The following is a 27000-nucleotide window of genomic DNA, read 5'->3' on the forward strand; positions in this document are numbered from 1 at the left end:
GAGGGTTTTCAATGAGGCAAGGGACAGAGGGACCCTGCCGCCGACAATGTCGCAAACCACTATATCACTGATATTGAAGCGGGGTAAAGACCCGAAGGCGTGCGGGTCCTACAGGCCAATCTCCCTGATTAATATTGACGCCAAGCTCCTGGCAAAGGTACTGGCGGTTAGAATTGAGGACTGCGTATCGGAGGTGATTGGGGAGGACCAAACTGGGTTCGTGAAAGGTAGGCAGCTGGCGGCCAACCTGAGAAGATTACTTAATGTGATAATGATGCCCCTGGCGGGCAGGGAGGTGGAGGCAGTGGTGGCAATGGACGCCGAGAAGGCCTTTGACCGGGTGGAGTGGGACTATCTATGGGAGGTGCTCCGACGGTTTGCATTCGGGGAGGGACTGGTGAATTGGATCAAATTATTATATCAGGCCCCAAAGGCCAGCGTCAGGACTAACAGAGAAGCGTCGGAGTACTTTAGGCTGTAGCGAGGGACCAGACAGGACTGCCCGCTCTCCCCGCTGCTGTTTGCGCTGGCCATAGAGCCGCTGGCGATGGCGCTGAGAGACGCAGAGGGATGGAAGGGGATGGTGAGGGGCGGGGTAGAACATAGGGGGCGGAATTCTCCGCTCCCCACGTGGCGTGGGAGAATCGTGCGACATTTTTTACGCCCCCTAGAGATTCTCCCCCCCCCCCCCCCCCGGCTCGGAAAAATCGCTGCTCGCCGTTTTTCACGGCGAACGACGATTCTCTGAGCCCGAAGGGCCGAGCGGCCAGCCCTTCACGCCCGTTTCACCGCGGCAGCAGCCACACCTGGTCACTGCATTCGTGCACTCTTTCCCCTCCGCCGCCCGGCAAGATCAAGCCGCCACGTCTTGCCGGTCGTCGGTGGAGAAAGACGGCACCGCGCATGCGCGGGTTCGTGCCGTCTGCGTGCTGATGTCATCCGCGCATGCGCGGGTTGGAACCGGCAACCCGCGCATGCGCGGATGACATCAGAAAAGTGCCGTTTCTGCGTCATTTCCGGCGCCACGAGGTCGCGGCCGGGAACGACGGGGGCCCGCTCCTAGCCCCCCGGGTGGGGGTGAATTAGGTGCAGGGAGCGGGCCCCGAGGCCGTCGTGAAGCACGGCCGATTTCACGACAGCCATCCCGATTTTTATCGGGAGCAGAGAATACCGCCCAGGTCTCTCTTTATGCGGACGACATGCTCCTGTACGTGTCGGACCCAGTGGAAGTTCAGCCAGTTTTCAGGATACAAATTAAATATGGCCAAGAGTGAAATGTTTGTGGTACAGGCAAGGGGCCAGGAGAACAGATTAGGCTGGTTGAGGAAAATTTCCGGGACTTGGGAATCCAGGTGGTGCGAGACTGGGGCAGGCTGCACCAGTTAAATTTGGCCAGGGTGGTGGAGGAAATGAAGGGAGAGTTTCGCACATGGGATGCACTCCCGCTGTCCCTGGCAGGGAGGGTGCAGACTGTAAAGATGACAATCCTCCCTAGATTTCTGTTTGTTTTTCAGTGCCTCCCAATCTTTGTCCTACAGTCCTTCTTCAAAAGAGTTAACAGGATGTTCATGAGCTTTATCTGTGCGGGAAAATCTCCGCGGGTGAAGAAGGCGATGCTGGAGAGGAACCGCAGCGAGGGAGGGCTGGCTTGCCGAGTCTGATTAATTATTACTGGGCGGCCAACATCGCTATGATAAGGAAGTGGATGGTGGGTACGGGGTCTATCTGGGAGCGGGTAGAGGCGGCTTAGATTCTGGAAGAGTCCTGGTGGATTGGAAACTCGCTATTGTGACACCCATATTCAAAAAGGGAGAGGCAAATGGTAGGAAACTATAGACCCGTTAGCTTGAGCTCTGTGATGGGGAAGTTGCTGGAATCAATCATTAAGGAGGATATGACTGAACATTTGGTAAGGTCGAGCTCAATTCACTATTGTCAGCATGGTTTTATGAAGGGTAAGTCATGCTTGACAAACTTGCTTGGGTTCTTTGAAGACGTAACAAGCAAGGTGGTTAATGGGGAGCCTGAGGATGTAGTATTCTAGACTTCCAGAAGGCATTTGACAAGGTGCCGCATAAAAGAATGACCAGGGCAGCACGGTGACGCAGTGGTTAGCATTGCTGCCTACGGCGCTGGGGACCCGGGTTCGAATCCCGGCTCTGGGTTACTGTCCGTGTGGAATTTGCACATTCTCCCCGTGTCTGCGTGGGTTTCACCCACACAACCCAAAGATGTGCAGGATAGGTAGTTTGGCCACTCTAAATTGCCCCTTAATTGGAAAAAATAATTGGGTACTCTAAATTTTAAAAAATAAAATTAAATAAAAGAATGACCAATATATACAAGTGGCTGGGGGAGCAGGGAGGCGAGCCGGTGGTGAAGATCAAAGAGAAATGGAAAGCAGAGTTGGGAGGAGAGATCAATTGGGGAACATGGAGTGAGGCACTGCCTAGGGTAAACGGGACCTCCTCGTGTGCAAGGATGAGCCTGATATATTTTAAGGTAGTGCACAGGGTGCATATGACTCGGGCAAGAATGAGTGGGTTCTTTCAGGGGGTAGAGATGAGTGTGAGAGGTGTAGGCGGGGGCCAGCGAATCACGCGCACATGTTTTGGGGTTGAGAAAAATTGGGAAGATTCTGGGCGGGAGTGTTCGCAGTCCTAGCCAGGATAGTGGCGGAGGAGGTAGATCCGGACCCTTTTGTGGCGATGTTTGGCGTCTCGGAGAAGCTGGAGCTCATGGAGAGGAGGAAGGCCGATGTCTTGGCCTTCACCTGTCTGATTGCACGGCAGCAAATTTTGCTGGAGTGGAAGTCGGCATTGCCACTGTGGACAGCGGCTTGGTTGGGCGACCTGTACAACTTTATGCCATTAGAGAAGATAAAGTATGAGTTAAGGGGCTCTTCAGGCAGGTTTGAGGAAAGGTCAGGGATGTTTTGTGACCGTGTTTGAGGGGCTGTTCGTCACGGGGGCGAAGGGGGTGAAAAAGAGGAAAAATCTATAGGGAAGCATGTTTCTCGGGGTGTTTGTTCGCTGTAACCTGTTTTGATACATGTTTGTAATAAAATACATTTAAAAGAATGACCCAGAGGTGAGATCACAGTGGGTTGGGGTACAGTACTAGATTGGATTGAGAATTGGCTGACTGACAGAAAGCAGAGGGTCGGAATAAATGGGGCCTTCTCTGGCTGGCGAACTCAACTAGCGGGGTGCCACAAGGTTCAGTCCACGGACCTCAACTGCTTACAATGTATATAAATGATCTGCAAGCAGGGACAGAGTGTAACATCGCAAAATTTGCAGATGATACTAAAAGGTGGGAAAGCAGGTAGCGAAAAGGAAATAAAGATTTTATACACGGATATAGATAGGCTAGTACAGTGTTTTTTTCTTGCCCGCGACCTATCTGTACCAACCAGCCGACCTTCGCGGCCCACGCCGGCCGACCTTCACGACCCACCATTTTCATTTACCATTAATGTGACAGGTGAGACTGCTTGATCCTCACGATCCCGCTTGCTTTGTTATTCAATGCTACATTTCTGATAATGAGCTGATGATTTAAGATCTCATTGCGCCGTTGGAAAAAATAAACAGGTTTGTCCTCAAACTCACTATGTTTAGTCTTCAAATATCTTTGAAGTTTTGAGGGTTCTAAACTTTCATTTGCCAGGACTTCCCTGCATATAACACAAATGAACTTTGAATCCTGATTTGCAGTGGCATAATTAATAACGCATACCTCAAGTAATCATCTTTAAGCAGCTTTTCAGCTTCTTCTTCTTCTACCCAATTCAGTTTTTCCAATTAAGGGGCAATTTAGTGTAGCCAGTCCACCTACCCTGAACATCTTTGGATTGTGGGGGCGAAACCCACGCAAACACGGGGAGAATGTGCAAACTCCACACGGACAGTGACCCAGAGCCGGGAGGAGATAGATATATTTCTGATAAGAATCAGGTTAAAGGGTTAAGGGGAACAGGTAGGGGGATGGATTTGAGACCAGGAAGAGATCAGCCATGATATGATTTCATGGCGGAGCAGGCTCGAGGGGCTGAATTGCCTACTTCTGCTCCTAATTCCTATGTTCCTATGAAGTCCTTAGCAGAAATGTAACATTGAATGACAAAGCAAGTGAGATCATGAGGACCAAGCAGGCTCACCTGTCACATTAAAGGTAAATAGTGTCTCGCAAAGGTCAGCCAGTTGGTAAAATTGGGACCCGGGAAAATAAGTTTGAAAAACAATGGCTTAAGCAATGTGTTTGTCAATGGGTGGTGCCTGTTACTCAGAGGAATGTGTGGGTACATGGAGGACTGGACTATGTGTTGCATGTGCACTGACAACAGTTGTTGGAAGCAGCACAGTAGGCAAGGAGGTTTGTGGAGAACAAAAACAGAGAGAGGTAAGTCAAACAAAGTTAGCCTGGCTGGGGAGAGGATTTCCATGAGATGGGATGAGATTGATGGAAGGGATGGAGATGGCATGAAACAAGAATAGGAATAGCATTTCTACTGCACTTTTCACAACTACCAGGCATCCAAAAGCACTTTACAACGAATGAAGTGCGTTTGAAGTGTAGTCACTGTTGTAATGTCAAAACCAGAGCTGCCAAGTTGCACAAAGCAATTTCCCACCAACAGCTATGTAATAATGGCGAGATAATCTGTTTTGTGATCAGGATGCCAGGAATAATATGTCAAATAATAACTCCCAAACTCTTCTTCAAAACAGTGCCATGGGATCTTTTACATCTACCCAAGCAGTCAGATGGGACCTGTTTAATGACAGAGCAGCAACGCCTCAGTACAACACCGGAGTGTCAGCCTTGATTTTGTGCTCCAGCTTTTGTCGTCGAACCCAGAACTTTGTGACTCAGAGATAAGAATGTTCCTAACTATGGAATGGCATAGGAGGGAGGGGTGGATGAGATGGTGGGATTGGTTACGTGTGGCATAATCACAGGGAAAATTACTTAATACAATTTACTATTCTTTGTGATAAAATTATGGTTTGCTAAATTTGAAAGAACAAGTTTTAGAAAGGCTAAAATGAAAAACATACACAAACATTGCTAAACAAAGATGATAAGTCTCCAACGTTTCCACAGTTAACTGTAATGGACAACACCACAAACTTAGACTCAAAGAAAGAGCAGATGGATTCTAGACAGGGAGGCGGTTGGTAGTTAGGAAACTGAGATTACGACAGGTAAACTTCATTACTTCGGAAGTAATGTTTATTCCTCTTACCCTCCGGAAGCGGCCGCCTGACATGATCTCCGCGATGTTTTTGGCCGCGTCATTCTTCTCGGCCACACACAAAACCTGGCGGACCTGCAGCCGCCGACCAATCGCGCTGCTCATCGTCCGGCTGAAGACCGGTATCATACCGGGCTGGAGTCGGGCCCAGCCGCGGGCTCAGGCCTGGTTACCATGGCGCCACCCTCGGACCGCGCGCCACTGAGCGCTAAGCCGAACACCAAGCGTGCGCATGCTCCGGGCGGTCGCCAGCGCCCAAAGGGACCCGCCCACCTGTCAATCATCATGATTGACAGCGGTTAGTCTGCACCGTAAATCAGGGTGCTTCAGCGCAGATCACTGAATAAACCCGTTCCTGTACGTTGTGGGGGAGGGGAGGGCACGTGTCACACAAAGAAAATAGAAATACAAGGTGTGGTGAATGTGATTCACACTATATATAGTTGCCAATATATGTTCGTTATCTACCCATTGGAAGTGCAGTTGCACTATCCGACCACCAGGGGGAGTCGCTCTGGGAGTACGCGAGAGTTTGTACTGGGCTCCTCCCTTGGCTCCGCCCGGGACTCCTACCCCTGGGACCGATGTATAAAGATCAGTGCCTTAGAGCCAGCCTCCCAGTTCACCTGAAGTTCAACGACGAATAGGCTGGCTCTATTGTAAGTGTATTAAAGCCTCTGTTCAAATCCAACTACACGTGTTCGCTGAATTGATGGTTCCATCAATTTAATACACTTAAGAAACTGCCGAAGTAAAGCATGGAATCCGCTCTAAAACCAGGACGTCTAGAACTCGATCCGCAGGGTGCAGAGGCGAAAGAAACCTTCTGCCACTGGCTGAAATGTTTTAAGGCCTACCTGGCCGAAATTAGCACCGCTGAAACTACGGAGGAACAAAAGCTCAGCCGACTGCACGCGAGGGTAAGCCACAGAATTTCTACACAATTAAATCCAGCCGGTTCCTACACCGCTGCGCTGGCGATTTTGGACAAAATGTATATTAGGCCCGTGAACGAGGTCTTTGCCCACCATGTGTTCACGACTCGCCGACAACGGGCTACTGAAACTTTAGCTGAATTTGCACGCTAGTTGAACAATCTCTCAAATTTTTTTTTTTTAATTTTAGATTACCCAATTATTTTTTCCAATTAAGGGGCAATTTAGCGTGGCCAATCCACCTACTCTGCACATTTTTGGGTTGTGGGGGCGAAACCCACGCAGACACGGGGAGAATGTGCAAACTCCACACGGACAGTGACCCAGAGCCGGGATCGAACCTGGGACCTCAGCGCCGTGAGGCGGTTGTGCTAACCACTAGGCCACTGTGCTGCCCTACAACCTCTCAAATGACTGCAATTACCAGGCCGTAACCGCGGCCGACCATAGGGAGCTTGCTGTGCGGGATGTTTTTGTAGCGGGCCTTCACTCTAGCTATGTTAGGGCATAGCCCTAGCTAGGGCAGCACGGTAGCATGGTGGTTAGCATAAATGCTTCACAGCTCCAGGGTCCCAGGTTCGATTCCCGGCTGGGTCACTGTCTGTGCGGAGTCTGCACGTCCTCCCCGTGTGTGCGTGGGTTTCCTCCGGTTGCTCCGGTTTCCTCCCACAGTCCAAAGATGTGCGGGTTAGGTGGATTGGCCATGCTAAATTGCCCGTAGTGTCCTAAAAAGTAAGGTTATTGGGTTACGGGTATAGGGTGGATACGTGGGTTTGAGTAGGGTGATCATGGCTCGGCACAACATCGAGGGCCGAAGGGCCTGTTCTGTGCTGTACTGTTCAATGTTCTATGTTCTATGTACGCCAGAGACTATTAGAAAATGGGGCCCAGGGCTTAGAGACTACCGTTGAGGCTACTATCACGATGGAAGTTTCCATCCGCAGCCTCAACTCGTTTCCCGCGGACTCCGCTAACCCCGCATGGGGACCCCCCAAGCCTGTGCCACAAGGCCCCCCAGCTATCGCGCTGCCACAGCCGGTCCTACTGTCCCAGTCAACTACTCAAACTATCCAGCTGCTCCAGCTAATTACTCAGCTCCCCCAGCCAACTACTCAGCTCGCCAAACCAGTTATTCAACTGCTCCAGCCTGCCACTATTCAGCTCCCCAAACCAGTTATTCAACTGCTCCAGCCTGCCACTTCTGTGGACAAAGCCAGCACCCGCGGCAGCACTGCTCAGCCCGATCCGTGACCTGCAACAGCTGCCGGAAGAAAGGCCACTATGCTAAAGTGTGCCTCGGCAGAAGGGCTCCAGCCCTCAACACCCCAACAGTCTAAAAACATCGCCCCCAGCACCAGCAGGCCCGCGGGGCCCGAAACGCTGCGGCCTACGCTCAGGCTCCGCCCCCTCCCGCCACGTGCAATCCATGGGGGCCGCCATCTTGGCAAACCTTCACCATGCGGCCGGCCACGTGCGATTCATGGGGGCCGCCATCTTGGACGCCATCTTCATCACCACCCTCCACGTGCGATCCATGGGCCCTAGCTGCATCCCCAGACTCAAACAGCTCATCGGAGGAGTACGACCTCCCCGGGCAGTCACCACATGACCCGCAACTCAGCGCAGTGTTCCTGCATCAAGCTCGCCAGATCGCAGCGGCATCTACTCGACAGGACGCCCGATCGGAAGAATTCGACTCCCCCGGGCACCCACCACGCGGTCCGCAACCCAAGCATCTGAGAAATTCGATGACGGAGGTCCAGATCAACGGGTACAACACGTCGTGCCTCTTCGACTCCGGGAGCACAGAGAGCTTCATACACCCAGAGCTGGTAAGACGCTGTTCCCTCTCTATTTATCCCGTCAACCAAACTATCGCCCTCGCTTCGGGCTCCCATTCCATCCAAATCCAAGGCCGCACTACAGCAACGCTAACGATTCGAGGCGCTAGCTATTCCAAATTTAAACTGTATGTCTTGCCCGACCTCTGCGCGCCACTCCTCTTAGGCTTGGATTTCCAATGTAACCTCAAGAGTCTCACCCTCAGCTTCGGCGGGCCCCTGCCCCCACTCACTATCTGCAGCCTCGCCACGCTGCGCATTGACCCCCACTCCTCTCTTCGCCAACCTCACCCCGGATTGCAAACCGGTAGCCACCCGCAGCAGGCGGTACAGCCTGCAGGATAGGGTATTTATCAGAACGAAGGTCCGAAGGCTGCTCAGTGAGGGGGTCATAGAGGCCAGTAACAGTCCCTGGAGAGCTCAGGTGGTGGTCGTCAAGACCGGGGATTATAGGTGGTCGTCGATTATAGCCAGACCATCAATCGCTTTACGATCGTAGACGCGTATCCCCTCCCCAGAATCGCAGACATGGTAAACCAGATCGCCCAATATCGGGTATTTTCCACGGTGGATCTGAAGTCTGCATACCACCAGCTCCCAATCCGCCCGGAGGACTGCCACTACACGGCGTTCGAGGCCGATGGCCGCCTCTTCCATTTCCTCCGGGTTCCCTTCGGCGTCACTAACGGGGTTTTGGTGTTCCAACGAGCAATGGATAGAATGGTAGACCAGTACGGGCTGCGGGCCACGTTTCCGTATCTGGATAATGTTACCATCTGCGGCCATGACCAGCAGGACCACGACGCCAACCTCCACCGTTTTCTCCAGACGGCCCAAAAATTAAACCTTACATATAACAAGGAGAAATGTGTGTTCCGCACAAACAGACTAGCCATCCTCGGCTACGTCGTAGAGAACGGAGTCCTGGGCCCAGACCCGGACCGCATGCGCCCCCTCTTAGAACTCCCCCTTCCCCATGGCCCCAAGGCCCTCAAACGGTGCTTGGGGCTCTTTTCGTACTACGCCCAGTGGGTCCCCCAATATGCGGACAAAGCCCGCCCACTCTTCAAGGCCACACTATTTCCCCTGTCTGCTGAGGGGCGCCAAGCCTTCAGCTGCATCAGGGACGACATCGCCAAAGCAGCCATGTGGGCGGTGGATGAATTCACTCCCTTTCAGGTTGAGAGCGACGCCTCAGAGGTAGCGCTAGCAACCACTTTAAACCAATCAGGCGGCCCGTTGCATTTTTCTCCGGTACCCTATCCGCTTCAGAACTCCGACACTCCTCAGTCGAGAAGGAAGCACAAGCCATCGTGGAGGCTGTCTGACACTGGAGGCACTACCTCGCAGGTAGGAGGTTCACCCTCATTACCGGCCAACGGTCGGTCGCCTTCATGTTCGACAACTCGCGAAGGGGCAAAATTAAAAATGACAAAATTCTTCGGTGGAGGATTGAACTCTCCACCTACAATTACGATATCAAATATCGACCGGGGAAGCTCAATGAGCCCTCGGATGCCCTATCCCGCGGTACATGCACCAGCGCGCAAATAAGCCGCCTAAAAGCCATCCACGATGACCTCTGCCACCCAGGGGCCACCCGGCTCGCCCACTACATCAGAGCCCGAAACCTGCCTTTCTCCAACGAGGAGGTAAAAGCGGTCACCAGGGACTGCCCGATCTGTGCGGAGTGCAAACCGCACTTCTATAGACCAGACAGGGCCCACCTGGTCAAGGCTTCTAGGCCCTTTGAACGCCTTGCAATCGATTTCAAAGGGCCACGCCCCTCCACTAACAAAAACATTGACTTCCTTAACATTATTGACGAGGTCTCCCGATTCCCCTTCGCCATCCCATGCCCCGATACGACCTCCCACACAGTCATTAGGGCCCTGCATAGTGTCTTCACCCTGTTCGGTTTCCCCAGCTACGTGCACAGCGACCGGGGTGCGACCTTTATGAGTGACGAGCTGCGTCAGTACCTGCTCGACAAGGGCATCGCCTCGAACAGGACTACCAGTTACAACCCCAGGGGGAACGGACAGGTGGAGAGGGAGAACGCGACGGTCTGGAAAACCGTCCTACTGACCCTCAGGTCCAGGAAGCTCCAAGTTTCCCAATGGCAGGAAGTCCTCCCTGACGCGCTCCACACAATTAGGATCTAATTAGGGATCCTCCTGTGTGCAGCTACCAACCGAACCCCCCACGAGCGCTCTTCATTTTTTCCAGGGGCACTACCACAGGGGTCTCACTTCCGGTGTGGCTGAGGACGCCAGGCCCGGTTCTCCTAAGGAAGCACGTCAGGGCGCACAAGACCGACCCCATTGTTGAAAAGGTGCGCCTGCTTCATTCCAACCCACAGTACGCATTTGTTGAGTTTCCGGACGGTCGCCAGGACACAGTATCCCTCCGGGACCTGGCACCCGCTAGATCCAGCCCCCCATCTACCCCCACCGAGGAACTCCTTTCCCCGTTCCCTATGCGGCCGCCCCCTTGCGCCCCCGATTCTGCGAGCTCACCCCACCAGTCCCGAGCACCAGCACCAGCCCGCCTCCCGCGCCCCCAGTCTCTATTCGACCAGGAGGTGTATGAGGCTCGGACAAGACTAGCCCCGGAGCCGGCAACCGTACCCCAGACCTCGACGCCCGCCCAGCCACCGCAAGAGGCTGCAACCCCGGTGCTCCACAGATCAAAACGGACAATTCATCCACTGGACAGACTGACTCTTTGAGCCATCACCCCCGCCGGACTTGAGTTTTTTAACAGGGGGTGAATGTGGTGAATGTGATTCACACTGTATATAGTTGCCAATATCACTCCATGTATATATGTTCGTTATCTACCCACTGTAAGTGCAGTTGCACTATCCGACCACCAGGGGGAGTCGCTCTGGGAGTACGCGAGAGTTTGTACTGGGCTCCTCCCTTGGCTCCGCCCAGGACTCCTCCCCCTGGGACCGATGTATAAAGATCAGTGCCTCAGAGCCAGCCGCCCAGGTCACCTGAAGTTCAACAACGAATAGGCTGGCTCTATTGTAAGTGTATTAAAGCCTCTGTTCAGATCCAACTACACGTGTTCGCTGAATTGATGGTTCCATCACAAGGTGAAATGGAGAAAAAGGTTTATGTGTTAGCAGTCTGAGAAAGCCAAAAGTAGAGACATAGTCAACGTTTCAGCTGTCCCAGGGCCCCACAGATACAAAACATAAAATGAAAATCGTTTATTGTGACGATGTGGAGATGCCGGCGTTGGACTGGGGTGAGCACAGTAAGAAGTCTTACAACACCAGGTTAAAGTCCAACAGGTTTGTTTCAAACACGAGCTTTCGGAGCACTGCTTCTTCCTCAGGTGCTGAGGAGTTCCTGAGCTGAGGTCCTGACCTGAGGAAGGAGCAGTGCTTCGAAAGCTTGTGTAAGAAACAAACCTGTTGGACTTTAACCTGGTGTTGTAAGACTTCTTACTGTGTTTATTGTCACAAGTAGGCTTCAAATGAAGTTACTGTGACAAGCCCCTAGTCGCCACATTCCGGCGCCTGTTCGGGGAGGCTGGTACAGGAATTGAACCCACGCTGTTGGCCTGCATTGGCCTACTTTAAAAGCCAGCTATTTAGCCGTTTGTTTCTATCTCGACAGGTGCTGCCAGCTCTGCTGAACATTGCCAGAATTTTATACTTTTTATTTCCCATTTCCACCGGTGTTCCAAAAATATAAATTCCTCGACATTTTATGTCGTTGTAACTGATCGCTCCCTCTTGGTTTAACTCCACCACGCAGTATTGGTGTGACGCATAACGAACTGTCATAAAACGATTATTCAGTTTAAGTCACAAAATGTTTTGAGAAATTGAGATTCTGGGGATAATTATGAATCGAAATGATTATCGTTTGGCAGCAGCCACCGTTGTTGACTTGTGTTTGTGTCGCTGTTTTTCTGCCGCAGTATCAGGCGGACCCGTTGAGGCGGCGGACCGGGTGTCGGGGGAAGAGAGCGGGCCGGCGGACCGTGTTGCCGTGGGGATGCAGATGATGATGGCGGCGGCCGGAGTGGGCCTTGTGCGGGCTCTCGGGATCCCTTCACCCTCAGCCTGCCACCGACTGGGAGCAATTTTCACCGGCTTCGTGCCACGGAGGTGGGTTGATGATGGGCGAAAGCTCTCGGGGTGGTTCGACGCAATGGGGGTTGTGCGCTCTTCATTTTGCCTGACACCCATCAATCCTCGCTTGCAACCCACAACGCCTCCCAGGACCTTGAGCGTGTTCCTCATACAGTGGAAGGTCCAAGTAGGCGTGTGGGCATTAAGCACAGCAATTTAATAAGTGATTTGGTATTTTTGTTTAAACCTTTGAAAGAAGATGAACGGCCACCATTGATATGTTTTTTGCAACCCATACCCAACATCATGAAAATATCAGCGACCTTGGGCGGGATTTGGGTAAAGCTCGTTCCTCTTCCCTGCTGTTACGTGGCCCTTAAACCCCTCATTTATATTTTATTTGCAAATTATTTTCATCGTGTACTTTTTGGTGACGGAAGGTTGACAATAGAACCACCTCAGGCGGTGCTATTTTTGCAAGATTTGGGGTGGATAGGACGATTGCAGCTTTGCCACATTGCAAGCCCAGTTCAGTCTTCTGCCAGTGGATGCATGGATTTTAAAAGCCTTGTTCGCAAGTAGGACAGAAAGAAATTCAACGTTTCTGTTTTTAAGTCCGAGGGAAAAATGAGTTAGACGGCGAAACGAGCCTTGATCTGAGAACATGAAGATATGGCAGGAAGGTGGTGGCTCTGAGTATTTTTCCCCTGCACAGTGATAGAAATGTTTGATTAATTTAGGATGGTACCTAGGCAGATTTTGAATGTACATGACATCAATTTTTTATGTGGAGCTATGAGATTAGGTGGCACAGTGGTTAGCACTGCATCATCACAGCGCCAGGGACCAGGGTTCAAATCCAGCCTCGGATGACTATCTGTGAAGTTTGTACATTTTCCCTGTGTCTGCGTGGTTTCCTCCGAGTGTTCCGGTTTCCTCCCACATCCCAAAGATGTGCGGGTTAGGTGGATTGGTCATGTTAAATTGCCCGTAGTGTCCAAAGGTTAGGTGGGGTTACAGGGATGGGGTGGGGGTATGGGCCTAGTTAGGATGCTCTTTCAGAGGGACGGTGTGGACTCGATGGGCCTCCACTGCAGGGATTCTATGATCCATTTGCTTCATTAGGTTGTGCCAAAAATTGAACAATTTTTTTGCCTGTGGATTATTTTGCCTGGTTGCAAAATTCCTTCAAGTTGCACCTGCAAAATAATCAGTGATGCAGTGGCAGCTTTTGAGAACTCGAAGTTAACATTTTTTCTCACTGGTCATAATATATAGAGTTACAGTTGTAGACTCAAGCTGTCAGGAGTATTTATTACATGACATCACACCATCTGTGGTTCAGATCAGGAAACTAGCAAGAACTTAAAGCACTATTCGCTCTATCTGAAAGTAGGCAATTTTGTAAAGTTTTTCCTCTCCTGTAGCCTATTTTTAAATTAATTGTACTTATTGATGAGAGAGCCCACTGCTGATATTTATCTGGATTGTTATGGGCCAGGGTTTAGAGATCCCCAAAGCGTATCATGGAGTTCACCTGACCCACAACTTTTAATAGATTGTGGTTTTGGGAGCACACAGCCTACTCTACAGGTGTGATACAGCAGAAATGGAAAAAATATTTTTTAAAGCAAAACAATGTTTATTCTATGAACTCAAGTTAACCTTTTTAAAACATACAGTGAACATCTTAGCAACCCTTAATTCAAATACAATCCCCAAAGAATACAACCCATAAGACTTAAAAACAAAACCTTTAACAGAAGCACATCAGGTTAAAGTCACCACTGAGAGCAGTTATTAGTTTTAAATCACCAACAGATAGATTTACAGTTTTTAGATTACAGAGAGAGAGACTCATACACCTGGCTGTGACTGCAGCTATCCAGCTCTGCAAACGAAACTAAAACTCACCCTGCAGCAAACAGCCTAAAACGGAAGTAAAAAACTGACAGATAGTCCAGCTGCACCCACTCTCTGACATCACTGCAGTAGTAAACACCCTTTTCTTAAAGGTACTCTTCAGATATTTATATACATACCCATTTATAAACACCCATTTCTTAAAGGTACTCTCACATGACAGGATGCACCAGCCACCTTTGCGTACCTTATTCAAATAACTATTATTTGTGCATGAGCTTCAATGGTGAGTATTGACACACCAGCCAACTTTACCAGTCATTCAAGGTGGTTTGGGTATAAGAGATAGATGGTTGACAGCTTCAAATTCCTAGGTGTGCACATCACCAACAATCTGTCCTGGTCCACTCACAGCGACACTACAACCAAGAAAGCACAACGGCGCCTATACTTCCTCAGAAAACTAAGGAAATTCGGCATGTCCACATCGACTCTTGCCAATTATTACGGATGCTCCATAGAAAGTATCCTATCTGGCTGCATCACATCCTAGTATAGCAACTGCTCGGCCCAAGGCTGTAACAAACTACAGAAAGTCGTGAACACAGCCCAATCCATCACGTGAACGCACCTCCCATCACTTGACTCTGTCGACACCTCTCGCTGCCTTGGGAAAGCGGGCAGCATAATCAAAGACCCCTTCCACCCGGGTTATTCTCTCTTCCAACTTCTCCCTCCCTCGGACAGGAGATACAAAACTCTGAGAATATACACAAACGGGTTCAAAAATACCTTCTGCCCTGCTGTTACCAGACTCTTGAATGGCCCTCTTATGGACTGAACTGATCTCTTTACACAACTTCTCTACTGTTTAGCACTACACTCCGTATGCTTCATGCGATGTCTATGTATTTACATTGTGTATTTATCGTATGTCCTATATTTTTCATGTATGGAACGATCTGTCTGGACTGGACGTAGAACAATACTTTTCACTGTGCCTCGATACAAGTGACAATTCAAATTCAAGAGTAAGGAAATCTTTCCACAATATGACAGGCCTTTGGTGAGACCAGACCTGGAGGGCTGTGTACAGTTTTGGTCCATTCACCTAAGAAAGGGTGTAATTACCTTAGAAGAAATACTTGTTGTGATGAGAGGGTTGCCATATCAGGAGAGATTGAATAGAATAAGATATAGGAGCAAAAGTCGGATATTTGGCCCATCTTGTCTGCTCCACCATTCAGTGGGATCATGACCGACCTGATAAGATAATCCTCAACTCCACTTTCTCACCAACTCGGACTGAGGTTCTTCAGCAGTTTGACAAAGGGAGTGAGGAGGGACTGGGAGTTATGGCAGGCTTAAAAGTGGACAAATCCTCAGGTACAGATGAGTTGTATCCCAAGCTGCTGTGGGAGTTGAGGGAGTTAATTATAAGGGCTCTGACCCAAATTTTTAATTCCTCTCTGGTTTAGATGAGGTACCAGAGGACTGCTAACGTGGTTCCACTATTCAAGAAGGGTAGTAGAGATAAGCCAAGGAATTACAGACCTGTTTGTTGTCTCTCTTCCTATTTGAGTAAGGGTGTTACATTGGCAGTTTTCCAATCCTCTGGGACTTTTCCAAAATTTAAGGATTGTTGGAAGATTACTACCAGTGCATCCATTATCTCTGCAGCTACTTTCTTTAATCTCATGGGATGCAACCCATCAGGTCCAGGGGACCTATTAGCCTTTAGCCCCATTAGTTTCCCTAGTACTTTTTCTCTAGTGATAGCTAATCTATTTATTTCCTCCCTGCTTTTGCCCCTTAATTATTTAGTATTTTTGGAATGAAGCAAAATATTTGTTTAACTCCTCTGCCATTTCCTGCTTCCCCATTATTATTTCTGTAATCTCATTCTCTAAGGGGCTCTTCCTTTTTATACATTTAAAGAAGCTTTTACTGTCTTTTTGTATTACTTGCTAGTTGAGTAATGGAGGAAGGAGGTCCTAAGGAAGGAGCAGTGCTCTGAAAGCTAATGTTTGAAACATACATGTTGGACTTTAACCTGGTGTTGTAAGACCTCTTACTGTGCTCACCCCAGTCCAACGCCGGCATCTCCACATCATTGCTTGTTTACCCTCATAGTTTATCTTCTCCCCTCTATTATATTTTTGTTAATCTTTTGTTATCTTCTAAAACTTTCCAAATTCTCTGGCTCACTACTTATCTTTGCCACATTGTATGATTTTTCTTTCAATTTAACTTTAACTTCCTTGGTTAACCATGGTTGATTTAGCCCCTTCCTAGAATGCTTCTTGCACAATGGGATTTATGTTTGTTCTGAGTCATAAGCTATTTTCATAAACATCTGCCATTTCTGATCAACCGTCTTTCCTACCAAACTGCTTTCCCAGTCCACTCTACCAACTCTGCCCTTATTCCTTTATAATTACCCTTATTACCTGGCAGCACGGTGGCGCAGTGGGTTAGCCCTGCTGCCTCACGGCGCCGAGGTCCCAGGTTCGATCCCTGCTCTGGGTCACTGTCTGTGTGGAGTTTGCACATTCTCTCGTGCTTGCGTGGGTTTCGCCCCCACAACCCAAAGATGTGCAAGCTAGGTGGATTGGCCACGCTAAATTGCCCCTTAATTGGAAAAATGAATTGGGGACTCTAAATTTATAAATAATAAAATAATAATTACCCCTATTTTGTTTCTGACCCAAGTTTCTCACTCTCAAACTGAATGCTAAATTCTACCATGTTATAAAAACAAAGAACAGTACAGCGCAGGAACAGGCCCTTCAAGCCTTTATCAGTCATAATACCACCCTTTGCCAAAACCCTCAGCACTTTCTAGTGCCCTATCCCTCTATACCCATCCTATCCATGTATTTGTCAAAACACTTTTTGAACGCTGTTAATGTATCTGCTTCCACAACCTACCCTGGCAGCACGTTCCAGGCACTCGGCACCCTCTGTGTTTTTAAAAAAAAACCTGCCTCGCATATCTCCTCTAAACTTTGCCCCACGGACCTTAAACCTATGCCCCTTAAGTGACTGGCCCCTCCACCCTGGGAAAGAGTGCCTGCCAATCCACTCTATCCATACCTCTCATAATCTTGTAGATCTCTATCAGGTCACCCCTCAACCTCCGTGGTTCCAATAAAAACAGTCCAAGTCTATTCAGCCTCTCTGCATAGCTAACACCCTCCAGACTAGGCAACATCCTGGTAAACCTCCTCTGCACCCTCTCCAAAGCCTCCACATCCTTCTGGTAGTGTGGCGACAAGAATTGTGCGCAATATTCCAAGTGCGGCCTTACCAAGATTCTATACAATGTGACTATGCATGACTTGCCAGTTTTTATACTCAATGAAGGCAGGCATTCCATATGCTTCAATGACTACCGTGTCCACTTGTGTTGCCACTTTCAAAAGGCTGAGAAGCAATCTCCAAATTGTTTATGTATACTGCAAACAACAGAGGCCCAGAACCGATCCGTGGAACACCACAAGTCACAACTGCTACCCTCTTGCTTTTTGTGACCGAGCCAGTTCTGTATCCATCTTGCCACCTCATCTCTGATCCCGTGTGACTTCACCTTTTGTACCAGTCTGACGTGAGGCAGAGGCTTTGTCAAAGGCTTTACTGAAGTCCATGTAAACAACATCCTCCGCTCTCCCCATATCAATCACCTTTGTCACCTCTTCAGAAAACATGATCAAGTTAGTGAGGCACCACCTCCGCTTCACAAACCATGCTGTCTATCGCTAATGAGTCCATTTGTTTCTAAATGGTATAAATCTGTCCTTGAGAATTCTCTCCAATAATCTACCTACTACCGACGTGAGGCTCACCGGCCTATAGTTTACTGTGTTATCCCTGCTACCTTTCTTAAACAGCGGTACTACATTAGCTATTCTCCAATCCTCTGGGACCTCGACTGCAGCCAGTGAGGATACAAAGATGTCAGTCAAGGCCCCAGCAATTCCCTCCCTTGTTTTCCTCAGTATTCTGGGGTAAATCCCATCAAGTCTAGGAGACTCATCTATCTTAATATCTTTTTATCTACCCAATATCACCTCCTTTTTGATGTCACCATGATCCAGACTATCCACACCCTACCCAAGAATCATCTTCCACAAAGTCCTTTTCTTTGGTGAACATTGATGCAAAGTACTCATTTAGTACGTTGTCCATTTCCTCTGGCTCAACACATAGATTCTCCCCCACTATCCTTAAGTGGTTCAATCCTTTCCCTGGCCACCCTCTTGCTTTTTACAAATGAATAAAAAGCTTTGGGATTCACTTTGATCCTACTTGCCAAGGACTTTTCATGATCCCCTAATTTCCTGCTTAAGTACCTTTGTACTTTCTTTATACTCCTCGAGTGTTTTGACTGTCCCCACCCTTCAAGACCATACACAAGCCTCCTTTTTCTTTTTGACGAGTTTCACAATATCCCTCGTTATCCAGGGCTCCCTAAACTTTCCATATTTATCCTTCGTTCCTTCTGGTACGTGACTTTCCAGAATCCTAATCAACTGTCACTTGAAAGACTCGCACATGTCCGATGTTGATTTACCCTCCAACAGCCACACCCAATCCAAATTCTTCAATTCCTGTCTAATGGTATCGTAATTTGCCTTTCCCCAGTTTAGCACCTTAACCTGAGGGTTACCCTCATCCCTATCCAAAAGTACCCTAAAACCTAAGGAATTGTGGTCACTACTCCCAAAAAGCTCAACCACAATACCAGGTCCAGTACTGCCCCTTCCCTAGTTGGAGTATCTACGTATTGCATCAAGAAATTGCATCAAACTCTGCCCTGTCCAAGCCCCTACCGCTAAGTGAGTCCCAGTCAATATTGGGGAAATTAAAATCCCCTACCACAACAATCCTGTTACTTTTGCATCTATCCAAATTCTCTACCTATCTGCTCCTCTAGCTCTCGCTGGCAGTTGGGAAGCCTGTAATTAAACCCCCCAACATTGTGATTGCTCCCTTCCTGTTCCTGATCTCTACCCAGATTGCCTCATTATATAAACCTTTGAGTTGTCTTCGCACAGTACGGCTATAATATTTTCCTTAACCAGTAATGCTACTGGTTTACATCCCCCTCTATCTCTCCTGAAGCATCTATATCCTCCAACGTTCAGCTGACAATCCTGCCCTTCCTTTAACCACGTTTCTGTGATAGCCATCATAGTTCCAAGTACTAATCAGTGCTCTAAGTTCATCTGCCTTACCTGCTATACATCTGGTGTTGAAACAAATGGACTTCAGACCACTGTGTTTGAGCAGACAGGGTGATGTTGTTCTCTTATTTTTGTTCTCTATTTCCCCTTCAGTTATTACACCTTCTAAGCTAACACTCTGGTTCCCACCCCCCTGCCGTACTAGTTTAAATCCTTGCGAGTGACTCTAGCAAACCTCCCAGCCAGGATTTGGTGCCCCATCAATTTAGATGCAACCCGTCCTTCTTGTACAGGTCCCACCTGCCCCAGAAGAGAAGAGATCCCAATGGTCCAGAAATCTGAAACCCACCCTCCTACACCACCAGTTTATCCACGTATTTCGCTGCACTATCCTCCTATTTCTAGCTTTACTGACACGTGGCACAGGGAGTAATCTGGAGATTACAATCCCAGAGGTCCTGCTTTTTAGTTTGCTGCCTAATTCCTTGAACTCGTCCTGCAGGGCGTCATCGCTTTTATTGCCTATATTGTTAGTACCTATCTGTACTCCGACCTCTGGTTGTTCACCCTCTCCTTTCAGAATGCTTTCAGCCCATTCAGAGACACTCTGGCCCACCCTGTTTAATAACAGAGCCAACCGTGGTGCCACTGCTCTGGCTGCTGCTGTTGTTATCCCCTGATAGGCCATCCCCCCCCCCCCCCCCCCCCCCCCCCAAACAGTAAACAAAACGGTATACTTATTAGAGAGAGGGACAACCACAGGAGATTCCTGCACTGACTGCCAGCCCCTTCTAGCAGTCACCCATCTATCTGCCTGCACTTTGGATGTCACCACACCACTAAAACTCCTGTCTATGACCAATTAAATTTTTAAAGAACGTGGATTAAACTCTTACCTTCACTTATCGCTTCAGATACCCAACGTATGTCTTTATATCACTTAAGTTCTCAGGATGCTCTCTGGATCTCTCCCTGCAGATTAAGTTACAAAGCAAGAAGAAACAAAAAAAAAGGGAAAAAGCACCTCCTCCCACTCTGCTCCAAATTACCAACCTTCAATCCCCACTCTGGCTGCCACATTCAGACTGTCTCCAACTTCACGTGCACAAAGCTTATAGTCACTGTTTCCCAGACGATATTTTACTCTGAGATTGTTCATTAAACCTGTTTCATTACATATTACAAAGTCCAAATAGCCTGATCTCTGGTTGGATCTACAACATATTGTTCTAGGAAACTGTCCCGAACACCGTATGAATTGTTCCTCTTGGCTACCTCTGCCGATTGATTTTTCCCAAGTCACATGGAGATTAAAGTCACCCATGATTAATGTACTGCCTTTGTTACATGCTCTCATTATCTCCTGATGTATTCACCATCCTACAGTATAGCTACAGTTAAAGGACCTATACACAACTTCCACCAGTGTCTTCTTCCCCTTATTTCTTACCTCCATCAATGTGGATTCTACATCATCCTATTCAGGGTCATCTTTTGCTACCTTACTTATTCCATCACGTACTAACAAAGCTACCCACCACCCATTCCTTCCTGTACTTACAAAAAGTCACATACCCCTGAATATTTAGTCCCCAGCTTTGAGAGAATAGAATTTACAGTGCAGAAGGAGACCATTTGGCCCATCGAATCTGCACCGACCCTTGGAATTAGCACCCCACTTAAGCCCACACCCATAACCCAACCAAACATCTTTTTTTTTGGACACTAAGGGCAATTTATCAGGCCAATCCACCTAACCTGCACATCTTTGGACTTTGGGAGGAAACAGGAGCACCCGGAGGAAAGCCACGCAGACACGGAGAGAATGTGCAGACTCCACACAGACCGTGACCCAAGCTGGGAATCGAACCTAGGACCCTGGAGCTGTGAAGCAACTATGCTAACCAGTGTGCTGCCACGCTGCCCTACTTGATCTCCTTGTAACCACATCTCTGTAATGGATATACAGAGGATAAACCATGCTGGTTTAGCTCACTGGGCTAATCGCTGGCTTTTAAAGCAGGCCAGCAGCACGGTTCGATTCCCATACCAGCCTCCCCGGACAGGCGCTGGAATGTGGCGACTAGGGGCTTTTCACAGTAACTTCATTGAAGTCTACTCGTGACAATAAGCGATTTTCATTTCATTTCATTTTCATTAACCTCAATTTATGTCTTTACTTAATTCATTTTTCAAATAGCACATGCATTTAAGTAAAGAGGTATTAATTTTTCTTAAATTTAGAGTACCCATTTTTATTTTCCAATTAAGGGGCAATTTAGCATGGCCAGTTCATCTACCCTGCACAAATTTTCGGGTTGTGGAGGTGAGACCCACGCAGACACTAAGAGAATGTACAAACTCCACACAGTGATTCGGGACTGGGATCGAACCTGGGTCCTCGGCACCGTGAGGCTAGCCACTGTGCCATCCCAAGAGCTATTAATTTTGCCTGATTACCATTTATTCCTTACTTGCTGTTTTTTAATGTTTGTACTCTCTGTCCCTTCCTCTCATACTCTGGATATTATTATCTAAATAGCTGCCTTGTAAGGCTGCATTATCCATTTTGCTTTGTAAGCCTACATATCCCCTCTCCAGAAGCATCTCTCCATTCCCCATACACACACAATTTAGTTTAAAGCCCTCTTTACTTCCCCAGTTACACAATTTGCAAGAATACTTCAAAGGTAGGCCATCCATACAATACAGCCCACACTTTCCCCACTAGGTGCCAGTGCCCAATGAAACAAAACCCACTTCTCCCTTACCAGTCTTTGAGCCAAATATTCATCTCTCTAATTTTATATACCCTATGCCAATTTGGACTTGCATTCTCTGTATTTAGAAGAATGAAAGATTATCTCATTTTATATAACAGAAAATCCGTAAGAGGCTTGAAAGGGTAGACATAGAGAGACTGTCCTCCCTGTTTGGGAAGTCCAGAGCTCGGGGTCATAGTCTCATGATAAAGTGTTGGCCATTTGAAAAATGAAATGAAAATCGCTTATTGTCACGAGTAGGCTTCAATGAAGTTACTGTGAAAAGCCCCTAGTCGCCACATTCTGGCGCCTGTTCGGGAAGGCTGTTACGGGAATTGAACCGTGCTGCTGCTTTCAAAGTCATGATTTAGGCCAGTGTGCTAAACAGCCCCCATTTAAGGCTGAGGGGACAAGATATTTCTGCTGTCAGTGGCTGTGAATCTTTGCAGTTTCCTACCCCCAGAGAGCCGTGAATGCTCAGTTGACGCATATAATCAAGATTGATAGACTTTTTGCACTGAGGGAACCGAGTGTTATTGAGATTGGGTGAGAAAATGGAGTTGAACTGGAAGTTCACCCATGATCTTATTGAATAGTGGAACAGGCTTGAGGGATCATATGGCCTACTTCTGACCCTAGTACTCAAGTTCTTATTTGAATCTCAGAGCCATCTTTGGGAGAAGGGGGGAAAATGACTGTGATTTGTGTTTGCGTAATCTAACCTACAGCTTCTGGTCTGCCTCTGACTAACTCTTCAAACTTTTCTCAGGAACAACAATGCAGCAAAAGCTTTCTTCTCTACAACTCCAGGTGATGACAAGTCTTCACCAAAAAGCAATGATAATGATGGAGCCATAAAATTCAGCACCAGTAAGGCAAGCTACCGTGTTTGGACAGTGGACAAATCCCTGGGCAGTGATTACCAGAGACCTTGGTGGAAGGTTCTCCCTCTGAGCCTTGCTGGAATTGCATTTTTAATCTGGTGTTTCCTACGGAAAGAAACTGAAATTGATAGCATACTGGACCAGACATTGCTTGACCATTTGCCTGATTTCAAGAAGCCTGCTGTTGAACCAGAGGAGCACGGCAATCAAAGAAACATAACACAAATGCAAAATGCTGCTGCTACTGGAAATCGGAGATGAAAACCAAAAAAATACTGGAATTATTGAGCAGGTCTGACAGCATCTGTAAAGAGAGAAACAGAGTCAGCTGTTCAGATTGATAGTCTTTTGTCAGTTTGGATTAAGGAACATAACAAATGAACAATAACAAATGAATAGCCTCCCACGAACAGACAGCAATACTTTACTGCACATTCAAAATATTTTGCACAAGAGTAAAAGAACAGGTGATGTAACTGCAGACTGTTTAAAACTTCAGTGTAAATTTTGGAGAATTTGGAATTTGATTGAGACATTACAGATGGGTTTTAGAGATGAGCCACTCTTCTTTGCCTTCTCCCTATTTAGATATATTGGCGAAAGAATTTGTGTTTGATCCTTATTCTCTGTTCAGTTAACTGATTGCGGCTTTTGTAGCTGCAATTTATCTCTGTGTCCCTGTGTTGTGCAAAAATATCAGCTTGGTTTTCTGCTTATCCACATGGTGGCGCAGTGCTTAGTACTGCTGCTTCATGGGGCTGAGAAGCTGGATTCGATATCGGCCCCGGATCACTCTCTCTGTGGAGTTTGCACACGCATTCTCCCCATGTTTGCGTGGGCCTCGCCCCTACAACCCAAAAAGATGTGCAGGGTAGGTGAATTGGCCATGCTAAATTATCCCTTAATTGGGAAAAAAATAAATTGGGTACTCTAAATTTATTTGAAAAACTAATTTTCTACTTATTTGATTATATTAATGTTGGGAGTAGAGATTTTGGCCACTTGAAGGTAGCATTGCCTGGGGAACTGTCCACTAACAAGTCCCATCTTCAGTGGAGTGGCTGTAACCATTGGGAGTGTGGGGGAGTAACAGATAAACTAAACCTCACGTTCCTCTTGACAAACCTCTTGACAACTCTTGAGTGGTCAGATAATGAGTGATGAGAAATGGAGATTTATAGCCCAACGGAGATTGGCATTGCCACATGGCTACCAGACTGCCATTGCCGTTGAGCTAAAACACCAGTACTGCATCTGCCATGTTCTTGATTCATAAGTAAGAGATCCATTGCTGTAAATACTACAGCCGCAAAGACAGTGTAGCTATAGCCATAATGATCCCAAAATCCAAAACTCAATTCTTGATCTGTGCCCGGTTAGGGCAAGTGTGCCCCAGTGTTCTCAGAAGGGAGAGCAAACGGGTGGGAATTTGCTTTGGGGAGGCGGGGGTAAAATTATACAGCGGGGAGGGGCTTCTGAATATTACCAGTTAACCAGAGAACAGAAACAAAAGATCTTTCATACAGATATGTATTTTTTTATGAATCAGTTCAATTGTCAAATCTCTAATAAATGTCTGATACTCACTTCGCATATGATCTCCGTCCAGTCCAACAATCAAAATGGCCTTGTTTAAAGTTTAAACAGTCAAACAGTGAATTTAGTCTGTTTTTGATAACTCCGATTGTTATTGCCTCAAAAGCAGAAGTTCTCTTCTGGATCTGTGCTGACTGCTGGTTATATATTGTGTGTATAATCCTGACAATTGATCAATTATAATGTCATTGCCTGTGGGTTTTTTTTGTTGCCGTTTGTGAACATGGACACTACGTTGACCTACACTTCCTTCATGGACCAATAACACACTTGCTCGTAATGGTTGCTTCAGTCATCTCCTCTCCTTGCAGCATTATGGGGTGAATGCAATCCATCTCCAAGGCATCATAGGTTTTCAGCCCATTTTGCTGGTCTAAATCTTCCCGCTTCTTTATACATAATTAATTTTACCTCTGTTATCTGCAGAAAACACGTTGCTTACGTCTACTTTGTCTTGCATTCAGTGCTGGGTGAGAAGAAATTTCTTCCAACTAAATACTAGGAAAATCCAAGTCTTTTGTCTTCAGTCATGGTATCACAGAGTAGAAGAGGCCCTTTGGCCAATCGATTGGACCGACACATGAAAAACGCATAACCTACCTCCCTACCTAATCTCATTTGCCAGCACTTGGCCTTGAATGCTATGCGTACTTTTTATTTATTTTTTAAAAATATATAATTTTAGAGTATCCAATTATTAATTTTCCAATTAAGGGGCAATTTTGCCTTTCCAATCCACCTAACCTGCACATCTTTGGTTTGTGGAGGTGAGACCCATGCAGACACTGGGAGAATGTGCAAACTCCACACAGACATTGACCCGGGGCCACAATGCTAAACACTGCACCACCATGCCGACCTTATCAAGGTACTTTTTAAAGGGTGTGAGGCAACCATCCTCTACCACCCTCCCAGGCAATGCATTCCATACAGTCTCCACCCTCTGAGTAAAAACGTTTTCCTCACATTCCCCTTAATTCTCCTGCTTCTCACCTTGAACTTGTGGCCCTCGTGGCTGACCCTTCAACTAAGGAGAACAGCTGCTCCCTGACCATGCCCCTCATAATTTTGAACAATTGAGGGCGGCGCAGTGGGTTCGCCCTGCAGCCTCACGGCGCCGAGGTCCCAGGTTCGATCCCGGCTCTGGGTCACTGTCCGTGTGGAGTTTGCACATTCTCCCTGTGTTTGCGTGTGTTTCGCTCCCACAACCCAAAGATGTGCACGCTAGGTGGATTGCCACACTAAATTTGCCCCTTCATTGGAAAAAATGAATTGGGTACTCTAAATTTACAATTTTAAAAATAATTTTGAACAATCCAATCAGGTCGTCTTTGTTCCAATCAAAACAACCCAAGCTTATCCAACCTCTCTTCAAAACTTAAATGTTCCAGCCCAGGCAACATTCTGGTAAATCTCTGCAGTACAATCACATCCTTCCTATAATGTGGAAACCAGAATGCATACAGTACTCTAGCTGTGGCCTCACCAAACTCTAACATGAGCTCCTTGCTTTTGTAATCTATGCCTTGATTGATAAAGGCAATTGTCCCATGTCCCTTTTCACCACCCTATTAACCTGTCCTTCAGAGGCCAATGGACAAACGTGGAACTTCTGAGTGTCATGCTATTCATTCAATACTTATTGTCAAATTTCTCCTCCCAAAGTATATAACCTCTCACCTTTTGGAGTTAAATTCCATCTGCCTATTTGACCATCCTGCCTAGATCGTCCTGTAACCCAAGATACTCAACCTCACTGTCACGGTTAACCATCCAGCCAATCTTTGTCACCAGCAAACCTGCTGATCCTACCCCACAGTCATCCATGTAGCTTATATAAATGATGAATAATAGGGGACCCAGCTTAGATCCCCGTGGTACACCAATGGACACTGTCTTCTTCACTAAAGCAGCCATATCATTTTTTTTTAATAATTTTTATTCAAATTTTCCAACAACAAATTTTCTCCCAACAATAAAGTAAACAAGGTGTAGAAATAAACAGAAAGAGAAATTCCCCCCAATACAAAGCAATGAATTAATAACAATACAAAAAAGAAGAAAATAGCAACCACACCGTCGCAAACACAAACCCCCTTAAACCCCGAACCCCCCCCGTTTGCTGCTGAGATTGACCACCCTCTAACCTTCCGCCCGAAAATCGAGAAATGGCTGCCACTGCCGGAAGAACCCCTGTACCGAACCCCTCAGGGCAAACTTAACCTTCTCCAGCCTGATGAACCCGGCCATGTCATTGATCCAGGCCTCCGGGCTTGGGAGCTTTGCGTCCCTCCACTGTAAGAGAATCCTACACCGGGCTACTAGAGACGCAAAGGCCAGGGTACTGGCCTCTCTCGCCTCCTGCACTCCCGGCTCCGATGCTACCCCAAAGATCACAAGCCCCCAGCCCGGCTCCACTCTGGAACCGACCACCTTGGACAAAGTCCCCGCCACCCCCTTCCAAAACCCCTCCAACGCCGGACATGCCCAGAACATGTGGGTGTGGTTCGCCGGACCTCCCGAACACCTCCCACACCTGTCCTCTCCCCCAAAGAACCGGCTCATCCTGGCCCCAGTCAT

At 47.7% G+C, this 27000-nt stretch overlaps 2 protein-coding genes across 3 annotated transcripts in view; one reads left to right on the forward strand and one right to left on the reverse strand.

The window, feature by feature from the left end:
• top3a (DNA topoisomerase III alpha) overlaps window positions 1–5486 on the reverse strand; it is a 55465-nt gene extending 49979 nt beyond the window's left edge. For both annotated transcript variants that reach the window (XM_038820078.1, XM_038820077.1), the window contains exon 1: window positions 5252–5486. In XM_038820078.1, the coding sequence (XP_038676006.1) occupies window positions 5252–5389 (138 nt within the window). In that variant the 5' untranslated portion in view covers window positions 5390–5486. The remainder of the gene's footprint in view (window positions 1–5251) is intronic.
• Window positions 5487–11877: 6391 nt separating this feature from the next.
• Window positions 11878–24617, forward strand: c15h16orf91 (chromosome 15 C16orf91 homolog). Its single transcript, XM_038820551.1, has 2 exons — window positions 11878–12165; window positions 22710–24617. Exons 1-2 carry the CDS (start codon window positions 11900–11902, stop codon window positions 23083–23085), a joined length of 642 nt encoding a protein of 213 aa, XP_038676479.1. The 5' UTR covers window positions 11878–11899; the 3' UTR covers window positions 23086–24617.
• Window positions 24618–27000: the final 2383 nt, after the last annotated feature.

This window comes from Scyliorhinus canicula, chromosome 15, assembly GCF_902713615.1.
Source record: "Scyliorhinus canicula chromosome 15, sScyCan1.1, whole genome shotgun sequence".
Lineage (NCBI taxonomy): Eukaryota > Metazoa > Chordata > Chondrichthyes > Carcharhiniformes > Scyliorhinidae > Scyliorhinus > Scyliorhinus canicula.